Raw genomic sequence first — 18,010 nt, 5'->3', positions numbered from 1 at the left:
AATCCCAAGAGGTTTGGCCGAACAAAGCCCAGGTGGAGAGGCTACTGCTCTGGTCTATTTTATGTTACATTTTTCCAAGTGGTAGGGCCAGATAGCTAGTAGATATTGGACAGAGGACTATTTTCTTTTGGGCATTTGACAAGCACCCTTAGTTTAGTTTATTAGGAAGGGAATTACCGCCCTAGCAATACGGTTAGATAGGCCTTTCTCCTAGGATTTAAATAAAATATCCTAGAACCTGGTAAGTCCTAGTCTGGCTCCTTCTTCTGGTTTGCCACGAGTGCCACACAACAAGCATAGAATGCCTAACTTGCTGAAGAGTGTTTTCCTTTCTATGCAAGGAAATGCTCTGGGCTTTTTTAAATAAAAACCCTTCCCCTCTTTAGAATGCCTTAGTTACTATACTCTGCTGACTGACTTACACTGTGCAGGAAACCTTGCACACTGCGAGCAGAATAAAATGCGAGGCGCTCTGCAATCAATTCCAAGGGGCCTATGATGGTCAGAGCATGGATCTTGAACTATAGATGATCAACACTGGACACAGAGGCGGAAGCTTTCACCAATGGACACATTTGAGAAGCTGGCACTGTGGTCGCAGCATGTAAAATTACTACAAATGGGCAGTGTGCAAAGCTTCTACTTGTGAGGAGTGTAAGAGGCCGACGATGGCGGGGTGTGTGAGAATTTTGCAATTGTCACAGTTTGAGCAGACTCGTAGTAGAGTTTCCAACAGTGGGCAATATAAGAAACGTGTAATGACCGGCAGTGTAAGCATCTGATGCTGGAAGGCATTATGAGAGGTTTGCAATTGTGGACAGTCCGAGACACTTGGAAAGATGGGCAGTTGCAAAGAGAATGTGAGGGCCCAGTGCTTCCATCCAGTGCTGACCAACAACGACTATTCAGCAGAGTGCCTACAGCTTTGTCACATCGTGACAAGGGTGCCCAGCCCTCCCTCATCGTTGTGAGGGGAAGGCCCACATCTGGGCCAGGATGAAGGGAAGTGACGCTGGGTTAGGAGGGGGAACAGGGAAAACAGCAGTTGGGAATACGTTGGTGTGCAATAAAGATAGGTCTACATTGCACCGGCCAGCGTATGCATCTTTATACATTGCACCGGCCAGCATATGCATCTTTATTGTAATTAAGCCTTCCCTTCCCTGAGCGGATCTCAAGGCGGGCACGGTCTGACATAACACTGGCGATGAGGAGACCCAATAGGACTCACGCCAAGATCAACGACGCGCTCGTGAGGGCACCAGAAGAGCTGCACGTCGCAGGCCCAGTGGTTCTGCAGGGGACACTGTTAAGCCTGAGGCAGCACAACATGGAGGGTGCCGTCTGGCACGGTAGAACCCCAGAAACACGCAATGAGAGCCTGCAAGGGGCCTGCCATACACCCTGCACCCTCCAGAAAAGTTCAATAAAGTAAGGGGCAAACACAAAGGGGCACTGGCCAGAGGTCGAGCCCCCTCATTCAAAGAATAAAACCTGGCAAAACACACCCCAGGGTCAGTGCGGAGTGCACACACAGAAACCCTGCGATGGCAAACAAGGCGGGCGACGACAAGCGGCCAAGAGGGCACAAAATAGAAAAGCCCCACCCCACAAATAAACTAGGGGTGCAGCACCCCCACAGTAGAACAGCAGCATGTCAGGGGACAACTTTGCCTCCACATCAGGAGGCGGTGCCTCGAGTCCCGCTCTCCCCCCCGCCCAGGGGGAGGAAAATCAGATGCTACACCTACCAGACACGTTTGATCTATGCGACACCAGCCACCTGGGACCACGATGGACAGGTATCAGGACATATTATCCTCACCAAAAATATCACTGTATATATGGTCGTCTGGAACGGCCATAAGCGATATTTTGGAGAGCGGGGGGATAATTTTTGGGGGGTTTGGGAGCGGGGGTTTCCGGGGACATCCCCCGCTCCTTTAAAAATAATGCAGGAGTTGTAGGGGTGTCCCCCGCAGGTTCCATGTCTTAATATCGCAGCATAAATATGGCGATATTTTTGATTGGCGATATATTTGCGGGGATATTAACACATGGAACCGATGGACAATATGGTTAAGAGACTTCAAATTCTACATAGGAGCCATAGGGCTCAACGATGATGAGAGATTAAAGAACACCCTGTCTATGGTAGTTGGACTGGCAGTCCAGGACATTGCAGGGGAATTGCTCAACCTTGAAACACTCATTCCAGGACTTAGACACCAAACTATTAGAATAGTTTGTGCCCCATACCAACGTAGATAATGAGAGGCACATCTTTTCACAGAACGCGCCAAGACAAGGGAGAATCTCTGGACAACTATTTAATGAGATTAAGAATAAAGCTAAAACAATGCGAGTTTCATCAATGCTCCAACGAGGATGTTCCAAGATCCCAGGTCATCGTTAGATGCGACTCCCAAACTTTCCGGAAGAAACTACTGCCAAAGCAACGGTCACTGGAGGAGATCCTAGCATTGGCAAGCATGGAGGCGGCAGTAGAATCGCGGCTGGACAACCTGGGCAAAGTGACGATGCAGCCCAAGACAGCCGAAATTGACACCGTCAACAAACTACACACTGCCCCGAACTTTCCGCCAAAACGCTTGGACGCTACATGTTTCATGTGCGGATATGAATACCCTCACAGCAGAATGCCTGGCACTGGGCCAAAAATGTGCAGCTTGTGGGGGCGACTACCACTTCCGTGCTGGCTGCAAAATGCGCCCCTGCATTCAACCAGCAGAAGAGCGCTCAGGGAGTGACGGAGAACGCTAGTAAACTCTCCACACAAAGCCGGGCCAGACACTGAATACAGAAGACCCAGGTGGGACGAGCGCGGATATAACAGACATGCATGTGAAGATCACAGGCCATCCGAATGTTCGAGACACGGGGGCCGCCAAAGATACGTCCGCTACATAGAGATGCGTTCACCCTCCAGCAGCGATTCACCATAGTTAGGTGACGACCAACACAACAGCACAGTGAAACAGCACAGTCAGGTCCTCATGCTCCGAGTCAATAACACTCCCCTAGAATTTCTCAGATACGGGAGCGACAGTCAACATTATAAGCGAAGAAGCCTACAAGTCGCTTCAGCGACCCCCGAAGCTCAAGCAATCCACTGTCAATGTTTATCCATATGGTTCAACCACGCCGCTACCGTGCACCAGCGTTATCACCGCCATAAGCACCCACAAAGCCCACGCCGCAGAAATCCTGCTGCATGTACTCAAGACCGAAGTGAACAGTGGATGCATTCTCAGATTTCAAACAGCTGTGAAATGGGCCATGGACAGGGGAAACGCCAGTTAGTGTGCAATTAAGATGTGTCTACATTGCACCGGCCAGCGTATGAGTTTTTATTGTAATTAAGTCTTCCCCTGCCTGAGCGGTCCTCAATGCAGGCAAGGCCTGACTTAACAAGCTTGTTCCGTTTGCAATGTGCGCCGCACAAGGAAAAAGATGAACCTACTTATGCCCTCCTTGTTTCCCCCATGAAGGAAGCACGTGCACTCCACTGTAGGTAATGCTACTTCCCACACAGTACAAATGGAAGCTTGCGAGTGTGCCCGCAACTTTACTTTGCTCCTTGTTAATATCTGTCTTGGGATAACATGAGGTATCAAAGAGGACAGTGAAGGGCCATGAAGCACCTTTAGCCTCTTACCAAACACTATGCACGTTAAGGTAAGTATGGCATATAATTACTGCACATCTCGAGCACTCACCACCCTCCAGAGGTTCTGGGCCGGCATTGAGACATTGTAGTCTATGTAACACGTCACTTCCTGGGTATAAATAGACAGGGGGGCGGCAACATCATGCCTAAAAGCAAAGCATAAGCATAATGATCACTGGGCAGTTCAGCAACGACGATCAAGTACACCGACCAATCAATCAATGCTGGTCTCTCCAGTACACAAAGCAATGACCATATAGCCAGTGCCAGCAACACATCTATACAGAAGGTGAACCACATCGCTATAGTCAGTGAATCACACAGTGCTCTTATATCCAGTGCACCGAACACTGGTCTTGCATCCAGAGGCAACAAACGCTCTGATATTAGGGAATGATAACCTCTTAGAATGGGAGAGGACTCTGGCTGAAGCACTAAGAGAAAACAGTTTGGCTGTTGCACTGCAGAGTGAATGAGTTTAACTTGTGCAGGTAACCCCGTAGAAAAATACATTAGCCATGAGAGCACCTGCCAGCACTGTAATACCATGCATTATGCAAATTAGCTGTAACAGGAACATCACATAAGTTACAGTCATTGTTTTGAGAAACAGATTCGTCTTTTAAAGGAAAACTATTTCAAAACCTACATCAATACCCTTTAAATAACACGCCAGGCCTTGACGCATTACCAAGCCAGACTCATGGCGGGGTGGGAGTGAGTGCAAAGATAACAGCTCCCGGTCTAATGGCAAAAGGCTGCTCCGGTACACTCTTCCCACCCCGGTTCGCTTTAGCCTCTTGGCTGCGGGGCCAACACCTTCCGAATGAAAACAATATAGATCCCCGCTCTCTCGACCTGGCGTATAGATTACTTATTTCCACTCAAAATGGCGTCTCGGGCACTGACAATTCACATCTTGTTTCTGAAGGCACGAGGGCTTGTTATAGTGATCTTTGACTTAAAGGCGAAAGACCAATGCTACTACATTACATCTTGACCCATGCACATGTGGTGCCTGCAAGGCCAGCAGAAATGAGCCTGCGGCTTTACCAGGGCAGGAGGCTGGCTTTGCCCAAGAACCGCAGCGGCAGCAGGAATGTCTGGTCTGAAAACATGCCGGTTCCTGTTTTGAAAGCACAGCTGCAGAAATCATCTAACAGATTGAGGTGAGCCAAGTCATCATCATGTGTGTGATGTCATGGCACTAGCACAGGGGGATGTAACCTGCAGCTCTCCAGATATTGTGAACTGCAATTCTCATGATCACTCACCATTGACTCGGCTGGCTAGCACTGATGGACATTGTAGTCCAAAACATCTGGAGAGCCACAGGTTGAAGGCCCCTGCATGACTAGCACGTCAGGTTGAATACCACTCTCGAGCAGCAGGTGCAGCACCACCCTCATATGAGTGGGTCTCACATTCTCTGCTGCGCAAGACCGCAGCAGCAGGCCCATGCATGCGTGTTGATGCAGATTAATCGGGAAAATGGTCAGTAACATTTACCATTTCCACTAGGGGAAGGGCCATGCCCACACTCTGGGCATGGATGGAGTAACATTTACCATTTCCACTAGGGGAAGGGCCATGCCCACACTGTGGGCATGGATGGAGTAACATTTACCATTTCCACTAGGGAAAGGGCCATGCCCACACTGTGGGCATGGATGGAGTAACATTTACCATTTCCACGAAGGGAAGGGCTATGCCCACACTGTGGGCATGGATGGAGTAACATTTACCATTTCAACTAGAGGAAGGGCCATGCCCACACTCTGGGCATGGATGGAGTAACATTTACCATTTCCACGAAGGGAAGGGCTATGCCCACACTGTGGGCATGGATGGAGTAACATTTACCATTTCAACTAGAGGAAGGGCCATGCCCACACTCTGGGCATGGATGGAGTAACATTTACCATTTCCACTAGAGGAAGGGCCATGCCCACACTCGGGGCATGGATGGAGTAAAATTTACAGTAACATTTACCATTTCCACTAGGGGAGGGCCATGCCCACACTTTGGGCATGGATGGAGTAAAATTTACAGTAACATTTACCATTTCCACTAGGGGAGGGCCATGCCCACACTTTGGGCATGGATGGAGTAACATTTACCATTTCCACTAGGGGAAGTGGATGGAGTAACAGGGCCATGCCCACACTCGGGGCATGGATGGAGTAACATTTACCATTTCCACTAGGGGAGGGCCATGCCCACACTCGGGGCACGGATGGAGTAACATTTACCATTTCCACTAAGGGAAGTGGATGGAGTAACAGGGCCATGCCCACACTCGGGGCATGGATGGAGTAACATTTAACATTTCCATTAGGGGAAGGGCCATGCCCACACTCGGGGCATGGATGGAGTAACATTTACCATTCCCACGAGGGGAAGGGCCATGCCCACACTCGGGGCATGGATGGAGTAACATTTACCATTTCCACGAGGGGAAGGGCCACGCACACCCTTGGGGCATGGATGGAGTAACATTTACCATTTCCACTAGGGGAAGGGCCACGCCCACACTTGGGGCATGGATGGAGTAACATTTACCATTTCCACTAGGGGAAGTGGATGGAGTAACAGGGCCATGCCCACACTCGGGGCATGGATGGAGTAACATTTTCCATTTCCACTAGGGGAGGGCCATGCCCACACTCGGGGCATGGATGGAGTAACATTTACCATTTCCACTAGGGGAAGTGGATGGAGTAACAGGGCCATGCCCACACTCTGGGCATGGATGGAGTAACATTTACCATTCCCACGAGGGGAAGGGCCATGCCCACACTCGGGGCATGGATGGAGTAACATTTACCATTTCCACGAGGGGAAGGGCCACGCACACCATTGGGGCATGGATGGAGTAACATTTACCATTTCCACTAGGGGAAGGGCCACGCCCACACTTGGGGCATGGATGGAGTAAAATTTACAGTAACATTTACCATTTCCACTAGGGGAGGGCCATGCCCACACTTTGGGCATGGATGGAGTAACATTTACCATTTCCACTAGGGGAAGTGGATGGAGTAACAGGGCCATGCCCACACTCGGGGCATGGATGGAGTAACATTTACCATTTCCACTAGGGGAGGGCCATGCCCACACTCGGGGCATGGATGGAGTAACATTTACCATTTCCACTAGGGGAAGTGGATGGAGTAACAGGGCCATGCCCACACTCTGGGCATGGATGGAGTAACATTTACCATTCCCACGAGGGGAAGGGCCATGCCCACACTCGGGGCATGGATGGAGTAACATTTACCATTTCCACGAGAGGAAGGGCCACGCACACCATTGGGGCATGGATGGAGTAACATTTACCATTTCCACTAGGGGAAGGGCCACGCACACCATTGGGGCATGGATGGAGTAACATTTACCATTTCCACTAGGGGAAGGGCCACGCCCACACTTGGGGCATGGATGGAGTAAAATTTACAGTAACATTTACCATTTCCACTAGGGGAGGGCCATGCCCACACTTTGGGCATGGATGGAGTAACAGGGCCATGCCCACACTCGGGGCATGGATGGAGTAACATTTACCATTTCCACTAGGGGAAGGGCCATGCCCACACTCGGGGCATGGATGGAGTAAAATTTACCATTTCCACTAGGGGAAGGGCCATGCCCACACTCGGGGCATGGATGGAGTAACATTTACCATTTCCACTAGGGGAAGTGGATGGAGCAACAGGGCCATGCCCACACTCGGGGCATGGATGGAGTAACATTTACCATTTCCACTAGGGGAGGGCCATGCCCACACTCGGGGCATGGATGGAGTAACATTTACCATTTCCACTAGGGGAAGTGGATGGAGTAACAGGGCCATGCCCACACTCGGGGCATGGATGGAGTAACATTTACCATTTCCACTAGGGGAGGGCCATGCCCACACTCGGGGCATGGATGGAGTAACATTTACCATTTCCACTAGGGGAAGTGGATGGAGTAACAGGGCCATGCCCACACTCTGGGCATGGATGGAGTAACATTTACCATTCCCACGAGGGGAAGGGCCATGCCCACACTCGGGGCATGGATGGAGTAACATTTACCATTTCCACGAGGGGAAGGGCCACGCACACCATTGGGGCATGGATGGAGTAACATTTACCATTTCCACTAGGGGAGGGCCATGCCCACACTCGGGGCATGGATGGAGTAACATTTACCATTTCCACTAGGGGAAGTGGATGGAGTAACAGGGCCATGCCCACACTCGGGGCATGGATGGAGTAACATTTACCATTTCCACTAGGGGAGGGCCATGCCCACACTCGGGGCATGGATGGAGTAACATTTACCATTTCCACTAGGGGAAGTGGATGGAGTAACAGGGCCATGCCCACACTCTGGGCATGGATGGAGTAACATTTACCATTCCCACGAGGGGAAGGGCCATGCCCACACTCGGGGCATGGATGGAGTAACATTTACCATTTCCACGAGGGGAAGGGCCACGCACACCATTGGGGCATGGATGGAGTAACATTTACCATTTCCACTAGGGGAAGGGCCACGCACACCATTGGGGCATGGATGGAGTAACATTTACCATTTCCACTAGGGGAAGGGCCACGCCCACACTTGGGGCATGGATGGAGTAAAATTTACAGTAACATTTACCATTTCCACTAGGGGAGGGCCATGCCCACACTTTGGGCATGGATGGAGTAACATTTACCATTTCCACTAGGGGAAGTGGATGGAGTAACAGGGCCATGCCCACACTCGGGGCATGGATGGAGTAACATTTACCATTTCCACTAGGGGAAGGGCCATGCCCACACTCGGGGCATGGATGGAGTAAAATTTACCATTTCCACTAGGGGAAGGGCCATGCCCACACTCGGGGCATGGATGGAGTAACATTTACCATTTCCACTAGGGGAAGTGGATGGAGCAACAGGGCCATGCCCACACTCGGGGCATGGATGGAGTAACATTTACCATTTCCACTAGGGGAGGGCCATGCCCACACTCGGGGCATGGATGGAGTAACATTTACCATTTCCACTAGGGGAAGTGGATGGAGTAACAGGGCCATGCCCACACTCGGGGCATGGATGGAGTAACATTTACCATTTCCATTAGGGGATGGGCCATGCCCACACTCGGGGCATGGATGGAGTAACATTTACCATTTCCACTAGGGGGAGGGCCATGCCCACACTGAGAATCCAGGTGTTCTAATGGGCACACCATGTTTCTGCTAGCTAGGGCACATGCATCGCTTCGATGCAGCAGGGGTAGAACGCCCGTAGCTACTGTGGAACATACAGTATTACATGAATTCATAGACTTCCCATTGGAACTGTCAAACAATCAATTTCTAGCCAATTTTCTTGGAAAAAAGTGCTTTAAAGTTCACGATTTCTCCCCATTATTTAACATATTTAAAAACATTTCTCAAGAGGGAGAATCCACCCTCCCTCCCCAAGACCCTCTAGGATGGATTGGGCAGCCTGGAACTAGGGCTGTTTTCATAAAATGACATCACGTGTCCTCAATGTTTTTTTTTTTAAAAAGCCCCTCCCCCGCCCTCCAAGATTTCTCGACTCCAACCCTGAAACGCCAAAAGTGTGCCCTGGTGGTCTCGACAGGCGCCATCATCATTGCATTCCTCGTTTGAACCCTCGGCCCAGATGTGAGTTGTGTCCTCCTTCGTGAAGCCCCCAGCATGAACCCCGATTCCAGCAGTCCTTGTTTGGAGCCCTTATCGCGATGCTAGTCCTGTTACCCGCAGGAAGCCCCAATGAGAACACCCTTTCTTTTTTCTACGATGGATAACATGTCTGCACTATTCAACGTGCAATATACAGAAAAACATAATAAACCCCTTTCCTGGCTTTTTTAAGATGTCCCATTTTAGCATGTCAGTTGCATGTACATGATTTGTGTATATGCACATTGCAAGCTGCCTTCATGTCCCCCACATGGGTGCTGCACCGATTTGAATTGTTGAACCCCCAGTGGCACACACTAACATTCAGCGGGCTGAGCAGCACTCCTATGCAGCGGGCTGAGCAGCACTCCTATGCAGCGGGCTGAGCAGCACTCCTATGCAGCGGGCTGAGCAGCACTCACATGCAGAGGGTTGAACGGACAGTGTAATTCTCTGTAACAATTATAACCGCGAGCAACTAACAATTGAAGCAGTCACCTTTGAAAAGTTTTATGAATAATTCCTGTGTGTATTGGTTAGTCTAAGAGTATTTACTTACCTGCCTTGTGTATATAAAATAATTCTATATTTTAAGTAGAACTTAAGTGTGTTAAGAGTTTCTTTGAACTATTGTATTTACTGGGTTCAGTGATATATTATATGATATGGCATTTGTAACGCGCCTGTGTTTCAAGGCGCGACGAGGCAGGGGGGGGGGAGGGGACAAGGGGAGACAGACAACGATCCTACTAGGCCAGGTGTCATTCAGATCGCGCAAGTGCAAGGGTAGGGGGACTGGGAAAAGTGTACTTACTACAGTTCCCAGGGGTAGAAAGGATCTTTGGATCCCTTTTAGATTTTATTAGGTGAGATCAGCACCCCCCAACTTATGTGGAGTGCTGGGGAGATACGAGAAAGGGGATACAGAGACAAGCTTACCTTTAATGGCTGGTAGCAGTGATCCTTTTAACTAATCCAGTGCACATTTCCCACAGGCTGTTTCCACAGCCCCAATAAAGGCACGTATGGGTGCTCATTTGACCAAAATGGCTCCGAGTCCCCTCAACAGAGTGTGGGACCCCAGAAGCAAGGAAAGTCCATCTCGACAGCCAGAAACTGCTGTGTTGCTATTTGCGGTAGTCGCGAGGAGCTGAAACACCGAAGTGCTACTTGTTGGAAAGATTGCCGGTTGCGATCAGTGAACACCCATTGCAGTGCAGGAGTCCTCCCCCATGTCCCCACGAATGGGGCCCAGGAACTGTGAGATCTGCAGAGCTGCACGGGAACATGAATCATCTGCTGCACTTTTTCTTCAATCCAAAGGTACTGTACAGTCTAAGAGAACTTACCTTTCATTGTAGAGTTGCTTGCACCTTCTACTACTCACAAGCATAAACAGCTTGTGGCCCTACATTGATTATTTTCTTCAAAGACTTCTAAAACATTGTGCAAAGACTTTTTCTACTTACCTACCAGAAGTGCTTCAGCCCATACAAGACTTTTGCCCATTGAATTTGGCCTGACCTGTTATACTGAATGACTGATTAGGGGATCCAAAAGTATTTGCCTGCTTAAGAATATTTGTGGTCTGTTTGTTCTAATAACCTTTTCCTTTAACCAATTTCTAAAAGTATTCTAAATGCAACAGTAAGATATTAATGTTCCCAACACCCAAACTACTGAAGTCACCTGAGGGTGTAGGTTGTGACTGTGGGCAATCCCAAATGGATCTTTACTGATTTAGAAACTAAGAGTGTGTAGTTTTGAAGTGTATTTGTGTGTTGCTTTTATATTGCTCCCTTCTGAAGAAGGCTTATTCTAAATGACTGATACATTTATAATTATTTATTCAATAAACCTTGTGCGCAAGTGTTTATTTGAATACTTGTCACTGTGAATCTCTGTGTAACTCCCCTACAGCTCACATTGACCCCTCTTGCGATAAGCCTGGCTGCTCAACACGCTACCCAAACTGTGTAGTACAAGCTTATACCAAAGGTTGGGTTCTGATTGCCTGGAGGTCAGGGTTGTTGTAGTGCACACAAACGGTACTGCATACAATCTTTGCCTAACACACGGTCCTGTCTTCAGAACAAGGAATTCAGCAACCAGGTTTTTGGCTGCAGATCCTGAAGTCTTTCTGCTGCAACTGTTCTGTGCGGAGGTACTGTGTTGGCTGAGGTACTGGGGTATTTACTTACCTTAAGCTTTTGTGATTCCTGTGGAGCTTTCGGGTGTTTCTTGTGATTGTGAGTCCTCTCATCCAGTTCACCCAGGCCCACTGCTGGAATACTCCTACTGTATCTTCTCAGAAGTCCTTGGACCCTTTCAACCTCTCCAAAATGTAATACTTGTTTGACCAGTTTTCCTAAGGGATGTATGTGATCACTGCACCGCCCATAACTGCGACGGACGAAATGCTGACGCCAGTTACGGCGCGGCGCCTTGATCATATAGATCACTGTGCCCGCTCCCCAGCCTTATTTTCCCTTCCTACCCCCCACCTCCAAACACCAACTTACCATTCACGGCGGCACACTTCTGTGTGTGCCGCCTGCACCCTGCTATCCCTGTGGCATTAGCTCCTCCCACTAACATTTAGTTTTAGTTTAGTTTATTATTTATATGGCGCGCCATACCCTGGGGCATCAGGGCGCAAACAGAAAAGGACATGCTCAACTTAGTTACAAGTACATGATAAGTAGGAAAAATACAGACATCAACAATGTTACAATAGGCAGGTATGTACAAGGTAAGGTCAAGGAACAAAGGGTAACAGGGTACATGTTTCCTGCATAGTCATAGGGTAGTGATATACAGTTATGTACAGTGTGACGTATCAGGTTATCAATGTCAGAATGATGTGCTGCGCACGGAGCTTCAATCGCATGGTAAGTAGGCTCCAGGAGCAGGGAGTGGGAGTCAAGAGAGGGGCATTTAAAGGGTCAAGCAAGTTAGAGTAGTTAGATGTCATTGGCTCTCAGCCACCTAGTTAGGTTCTGTCTGAAATTGGTGAAGGGCTGCGGTTCTCTGATGCCATGGGGGAGGGAGTTCCATAGCTGCGCAGCCTTGACTGGGAAGCTATGTCCTCCTATAGTGGAGAGTTTGAAGTGCGGAACTTGGAGGCAGTTTGCTTTTGCTGTTCTTGTTGGTCTGGAAGAGGTTCTTTTGCATAACCTGTCCATGAGGCAGGGAGGTGCTTTATTATTGAGGCATTTGTAGGTGAGGGAGGCGATCTTGAGTTGAATTTGATCAGAGGTGGAAAGCCATTTGTGTTCTCTTCTTTTAGAGGATATATGCTCATTTCTGTTAATCTTGAGTGTTGCTGTCAGGGCATTGTTCTGGAGGACTTGAATTTTGTGGATGGTCTGTTTATTAGCCCCAATGTAGAGTCAGTTACAATAATCCAATTTGGATAGTATCAGGGCTCTGGCAAGTGTAATGCAGCTGTCTGTGGAGCGGAATTCTTTACTAGCTCTGATAAGTTTGCATGTGTATGCTGTAGCAGAGGCTAGTGAGTTAACTTGTTTGGTAAAGTTCATGGTGGCGTCTAGGTAGAATCCTAGGGTTTTCACTTCGTTAGCTACTTTTATGTTGTTCCCATCAATAATGAAGTTGGCATAATCAGGGCTGAGTTTGGATATATAGGTCGGGGTGCCTAGGATGATGAGCTCGGTTTTATCATCGTTCAGGCATAGGCCGTGTGTGGCCATCCATGCCTGAACGATGCTATAGATTCTGTTCACTAGGGCCAGATCCTTGGCGTAAACTCCTGAGAGCAGGAGGAGGATCTGGGTATCGTCTGCGTAGTTGGTGTAGGCGAAACCCAGATGATCCATTTCATCAAAGAGGGGCTTCGTGAAAACATTGTAGAGGGTGGGTGACACACAAGATCCTTGTGGTACACTGCATGTTATAGGGATCGGATCTGCTGAGGCTGATGGAGCGAAGATTCTCATAGTCCGGTTACTCAGAAATGACTTGATCCATGTTATCGCCTCTTTTGAGAAGTGGGCTGCAGAGTCAAGGTGGCTACATAGGACTGTGTGGTCAACTAAGTCGAATGCCGCTGATAGGTCCAGAAGGAGGAGAAGGGCTGCTTGGCCATTATCTCTGCATTCGTCTATTTGGGCCTTAAGATCTATTAGAGCTGTCTCAGTCCCATGTTGCGGGCGGAATCCTGATTGGCGGGTTCCGAGTAGGTGGTTGGATTCTAGGAAGTTTTGTATTTGAATGTAAGCTACTTTGTCTAGAATTTTTAGAAGAAAGGGCACAGTTGTGATGGGCCTGAAGTTTGTGGGAATGGCAGGGTCAAGGGTTTGTTTCTTTAATAGTGGCAGTACCCAAGACTCCTTTAGGTTATTCGGTACCGTGCCTGTGGTAAAGGAGGAGTTGATAAGTTTGGTTATAAATGGCGATAGTTCTCTCGCAGCATCCTTGATAAGTTGTGCTGGGCATTGGTCGCCTTTGCAGTTGGACGGTTTAAGTCCCAGAATGACCTTTTCTACCTCAATGGTCGATACCTTAGAAAAGCAGAATCGGGCTTCTTGATTAGGCTGTGGTGGTGGGGCTAAGCTCTGAGGGATGTGAGGCGTTAGGGATGCCTTCTTGAGAGCAATTTTAGTTTGTAAATTAGCTACTTTTATTTGTTAAGGCAAGTTGTATACTAGAGCACCATTGTTTGTCCTTGGTGCAGTTTTCTTGAGGTACAACGAGAGTTTCCAGTTCTTTCAGAATGATGAACAGTTCTCCGACACTAGATTTCGATTTAGATATTCTAGTATTATAAGTTTCCTGTTTGGCTAATAGTATTTCTTTCTTGTATTGGGAGGAGGCTTTGGAAAGGTTGAGTTTATTTTCGACTGATGGGGAGAGTCTCCAAATGGTTTCAAGTTTTCTTTTGGTTAGCCTGAGATTTTTTAGATGAGGTGTGAACCATGAGTTAAGGTGTATTTTCGGTTTGCTATTTCTTAGTTTGAGCGGAGCTATGTGGTCGAGGGCTGAGTTCATAGCTTCATTATACTATTCAACTAACACATTAGGGTCCATAATGTCTGGTAGTGAGTTCAATTTAGGTATTATGACGGGCATCAGATTTTCCGCTATCATGAGTTTTTTGTTCCTAGTAGGCAAGGGTGGGGCAAGTGAGGACTGGGCAGTAGCAGGGTTGGTTGTCACTGTGAATAATAGCAGGTGGTGGTCAGTCCAGATCTGAGGTACGGAATCCATGATATTTACTTTGCAATTATGTTCTGCTATCCAATCGAGGATACAACCTTTATTGTGGGTGGGTAATTTAACTTTCTGGGAGAATCCCAGCTCTTTCAGGGTCAGGGCAATCGCTGTAGATTGGATATCCTTAGTGTCATAATAGCCTAGATTGAAGTCCCCTAGCACTATTGTTTGGGATGTATTTTTTAGGTTATGGACAGGGATGTTGAGATGTCCTCAGCGAAGGTTCCAATAGGACCTGGTGGTCTGTAGAGAAGGATGATGTTTAGAGTTTGGGAGTTAGCGATGGCTATTTTGACCGTGAGGCATTCACAGGATTTCATAGTGGTGGTTGTGATAATTTTCATATATAGGCTGGTCTTAGCTATGATTGCTAGGCCTCCACCTCGGGAGGTATGTCTGTCCGCTCGTAGAATTGTATAGTTATCCGGGACTGCTAATGATAGGGCAGGGCCTGCCGCATCATGTAGCCAGGATTCAAAGATGGCCAGGAAGTCTAGGTTGTCTGTAAGAATGATATCTGATATCTCTGTTGCGTGTGCGACTAGAGACCTGGCGTTTATAAGCGCTCCTTTGAGATAAGGTTTGTGGCTTTCTAAGTTAGGGCAGGTAGTATTAGGACTATCTTTAGCAGTCTGTTTGGTGCCGTTTAGTATAGGTCTATTGGGATTTGAATGTTTCCTGGTGGGTTCTGCAGTAACCTTCAAGGGTGACTGTTTCGTTTTTTTGGAGATTTAGTAGTTCAACTTTCTTAGCTGGTGGCTCATGCAGTTTGGACAGGCGAGCGCGTAATCTTAGGTTTCTGTCTACAGTATTACATGGCCTTTGCATAGTGGTACTATCTTGATATTGGTTCATTTTAAGTCCTGTATTAGGTTGTTGTGTGTCGAGCATGATGGGGTAGGTGAGATGGGTGGGATAGGACGTGGCGCAGAGACTCAAAGTGTTAGCTTTAGTGGTCAGGCTAAGTGTTTGTACTCCTAGTATGATGGAGAAGGTAATATACATTGGTGGCCAAGGTGACCTGTAAGCAAGACCCAGGGTGTACATGCTAAGTGGCTGAGTAGAGGCAGGCTAGGTGCAATTTCAGTTGTTGGGATACAATTTAAAATGGCTAAGTACAGGCAGGCTAAATGCGACTATCAGGATGGGTGCAATTTCAGTTGTTGGAATACAATTTAAAATGGCTAAGTACAGGCAGGCTAAATGTGACTATCAGGCTGGGTGCAATTTCAGTTGTTGGAATACAATTTAAAATGGCTAAGTACAGGCAGGCTAAATGTGACTATCAGGCTGGGTGCAGCATACTGGACGCCGCAGGGTGCTTTTATTTTTTTCTTTCGTGTCCGCCGCTTACCAAAATGGTAAGCGGGGGACACCCCTGCAATCCCCGACTCCCGTTACAGCACCCAAGCAGAGCGGGGGACACCCCCGCAAACCCTGCTCTGCTTGGGCGCAGTTAATGTCGCCCTATTTTGTGCGCCCCCAAAGTCACAGTAACTGCAGGGATGCACAAATGAGGGCGACATTTTTGTACGATTCCTTCCTAAGGAACTCTGACTTTTGCTACTTCTGTGCCTATCCTGAACTGCCTGTTGGACACTAGAGACCTAGTGACCCCTCTTCTGCCACTGAGAACACTCATGCTCCAAGAATAAGGGAAAGATCTCTAAGGATTGGGCCCGTTGCCTAGAAAAGAAAAAGTGTTCAAAAGTGACATACTTGTAAAAGAACTTGGTTGGTAACTGTAACTCAGAGTGAACCGTTACAAAAGTTCTTACTTAAACTGAAAGTGTACTGCCACTTGTAAAAGGGTTACATGTCTTCATAAGGATGCATTTAATAAAAAAAGCACATATAATGAAAATTATAGAACGACAAAACAAATGTATTTCTTTTTTGGAGGGATTCCCCCCAAACCCCTGTTTCCCACCCCTAAAAACCCACCCCAACCGTTTCCCCAAAATATTTAACACTTTACCCACCCCCACATTTTCATTATTTTTGTTATATCATTTTTGTTATATATTCATTCGCTATACAATTTGTGTTATTAAAAAACTGTATACATTGTAAAAGTATACCTAAGGTTATTTTACGTACCTTGGAAATGTTCTGTCATTCTGAAAAGTATATGTAAAGTCTTTCTTTCCTTAGAAACTGTTTCGCCATTCTATCAGAAAGTTGGGTTCCCCTCTTCCTAAAAGGAATGCTGTTGGGTTCACTTTACTATTCCTGTTGGGATATACAAGTAGGAGTGTCCCCAATTGGGCCTTGCTTCCCCTGACTTGCAGTAAGCCTGTCCAGAATAAGTGTGCCTTAGGTTATACTTACCCTGAAGTTGCTGACAGTGCCTTTATCTTAGTATATAGGTTTTACTTACCTTGTGTTATCTGTGTGCCATCCTAAAGAGTTACTGCTTACCTCAATCTGTGTTGCAATGATCAGAAAAGCAACTGTAATAGTATATTACAACATTAGGTTTTGCCTGCCTGGAATAGCTGCGTGCCATTCTTGAAAAGTGTTCCTTTAGGACTAGCGGACCTTGGTCGGCCTGGTGCATCCAAAATTAGTGTAAAGCGTTCTTGCTCATCTTAGACTGTGTTCCAATGAGCTGAAAAGCCACTGTAATTGTATATTACACCCACAGGTCTTACTCACCTAGTAGAACTGTTTTATCATAAATGTACGAGAAGAGGGTTGGGTTTCTAGATTCTGAACACTCCTGTGCTGAGCTCTGTGAATGTTTTTTTTTAAATTCTATTTGGTTTTGCAGGGTCACAGGTTGTAAGAGGTAAACCCAATATCTCTTGTGAAGAAGGTTTGTAGAGAAGTCCTGGTTACCTTGCAATTGGTGTATAGCAATATGACCCTTCTTTTTATAAAAGGATCTCACGCGTTTTTCTGTGGTTTTTACAAGTGTATTTTTATTGGAACATAGTCTAGACACATTGTCTGGAGAAGGTGGTCAGCCGACACGTGTTTCAACCCCAGAGGGTCTTTATCAAAGCAGGATGGTAAGGTTCATGGAATCAAAATACCGTTGGTTCTCAAAGGCCAGTGGCAGAAGTGTCTTCCAAGATACAATAAGGTCATTAAGCTGTTGCCTGCACGTATTACCTGGCCATGTGCGATCCTTTTATAAAAAGAAGGGTCATATTGGTATATTCCAATTGCAACGTAACCAGGACTTCTCTACAAATTATCAAATGTAGTTCTAGGTTCCTACTGTTCCTTAAATGAGTGTTTCACTGTTCAGAAAAGTATACTTGCAGGTTGGTTTAGTATGCGATTTCTTTGCTGAGCGTCTCAGTACAACTGCTAGGGTCTACTACCCTATTACAGAACGTAATCTAAAAAGTAACTAATGATTTTACTCCCCAAGAATAGGTGTGAC

General features: G+C 47.3%; 1 protein-coding gene across 3 annotated transcripts in view; it reads right to left on the bottom strand.

The window, feature by feature from the left end:
- Window positions 1-18,010, bottom strand: part of POMT1 (protein O-mannosyltransferase 1) — a 145,040-nt gene that overhangs the window by 18,053 nt on the left and 108,977 nt on the right. For all 3 annotated transcript variants that reach the window (XR_011268474.1, XM_069609292.1, XM_069609293.1), the window contains exon 13: window positions 3,741-3,837. Coding sequence is in view for 2 of the 3 variants with exons in the window: in XM_069609292.1 (XP_069465393.1) it covers window positions 3,741-3,837 (97 nt within the window). In the remaining variant the exon portion in view is untranslated. The remainder of the gene's footprint in view (window positions 1-3,740; window positions 3,838-18,010) is intronic.

The sequence above is a fragment of the Ambystoma mexicanum genome, chromosome 8, assembly GCF_040938575.1.
Source record: "Ambystoma mexicanum isolate Mex_15411 chromosome 8, UKY_AmexF1_1, whole genome shotgun sequence".
In the NCBI taxonomy this organism is placed as follows: Eukaryota; Metazoa; Chordata; class Amphibia; order Caudata; family Ambystomatidae; genus Ambystoma; species Ambystoma mexicanum.
This window is presented reverse-complemented; position numbering and strand designations above follow the sequence as displayed.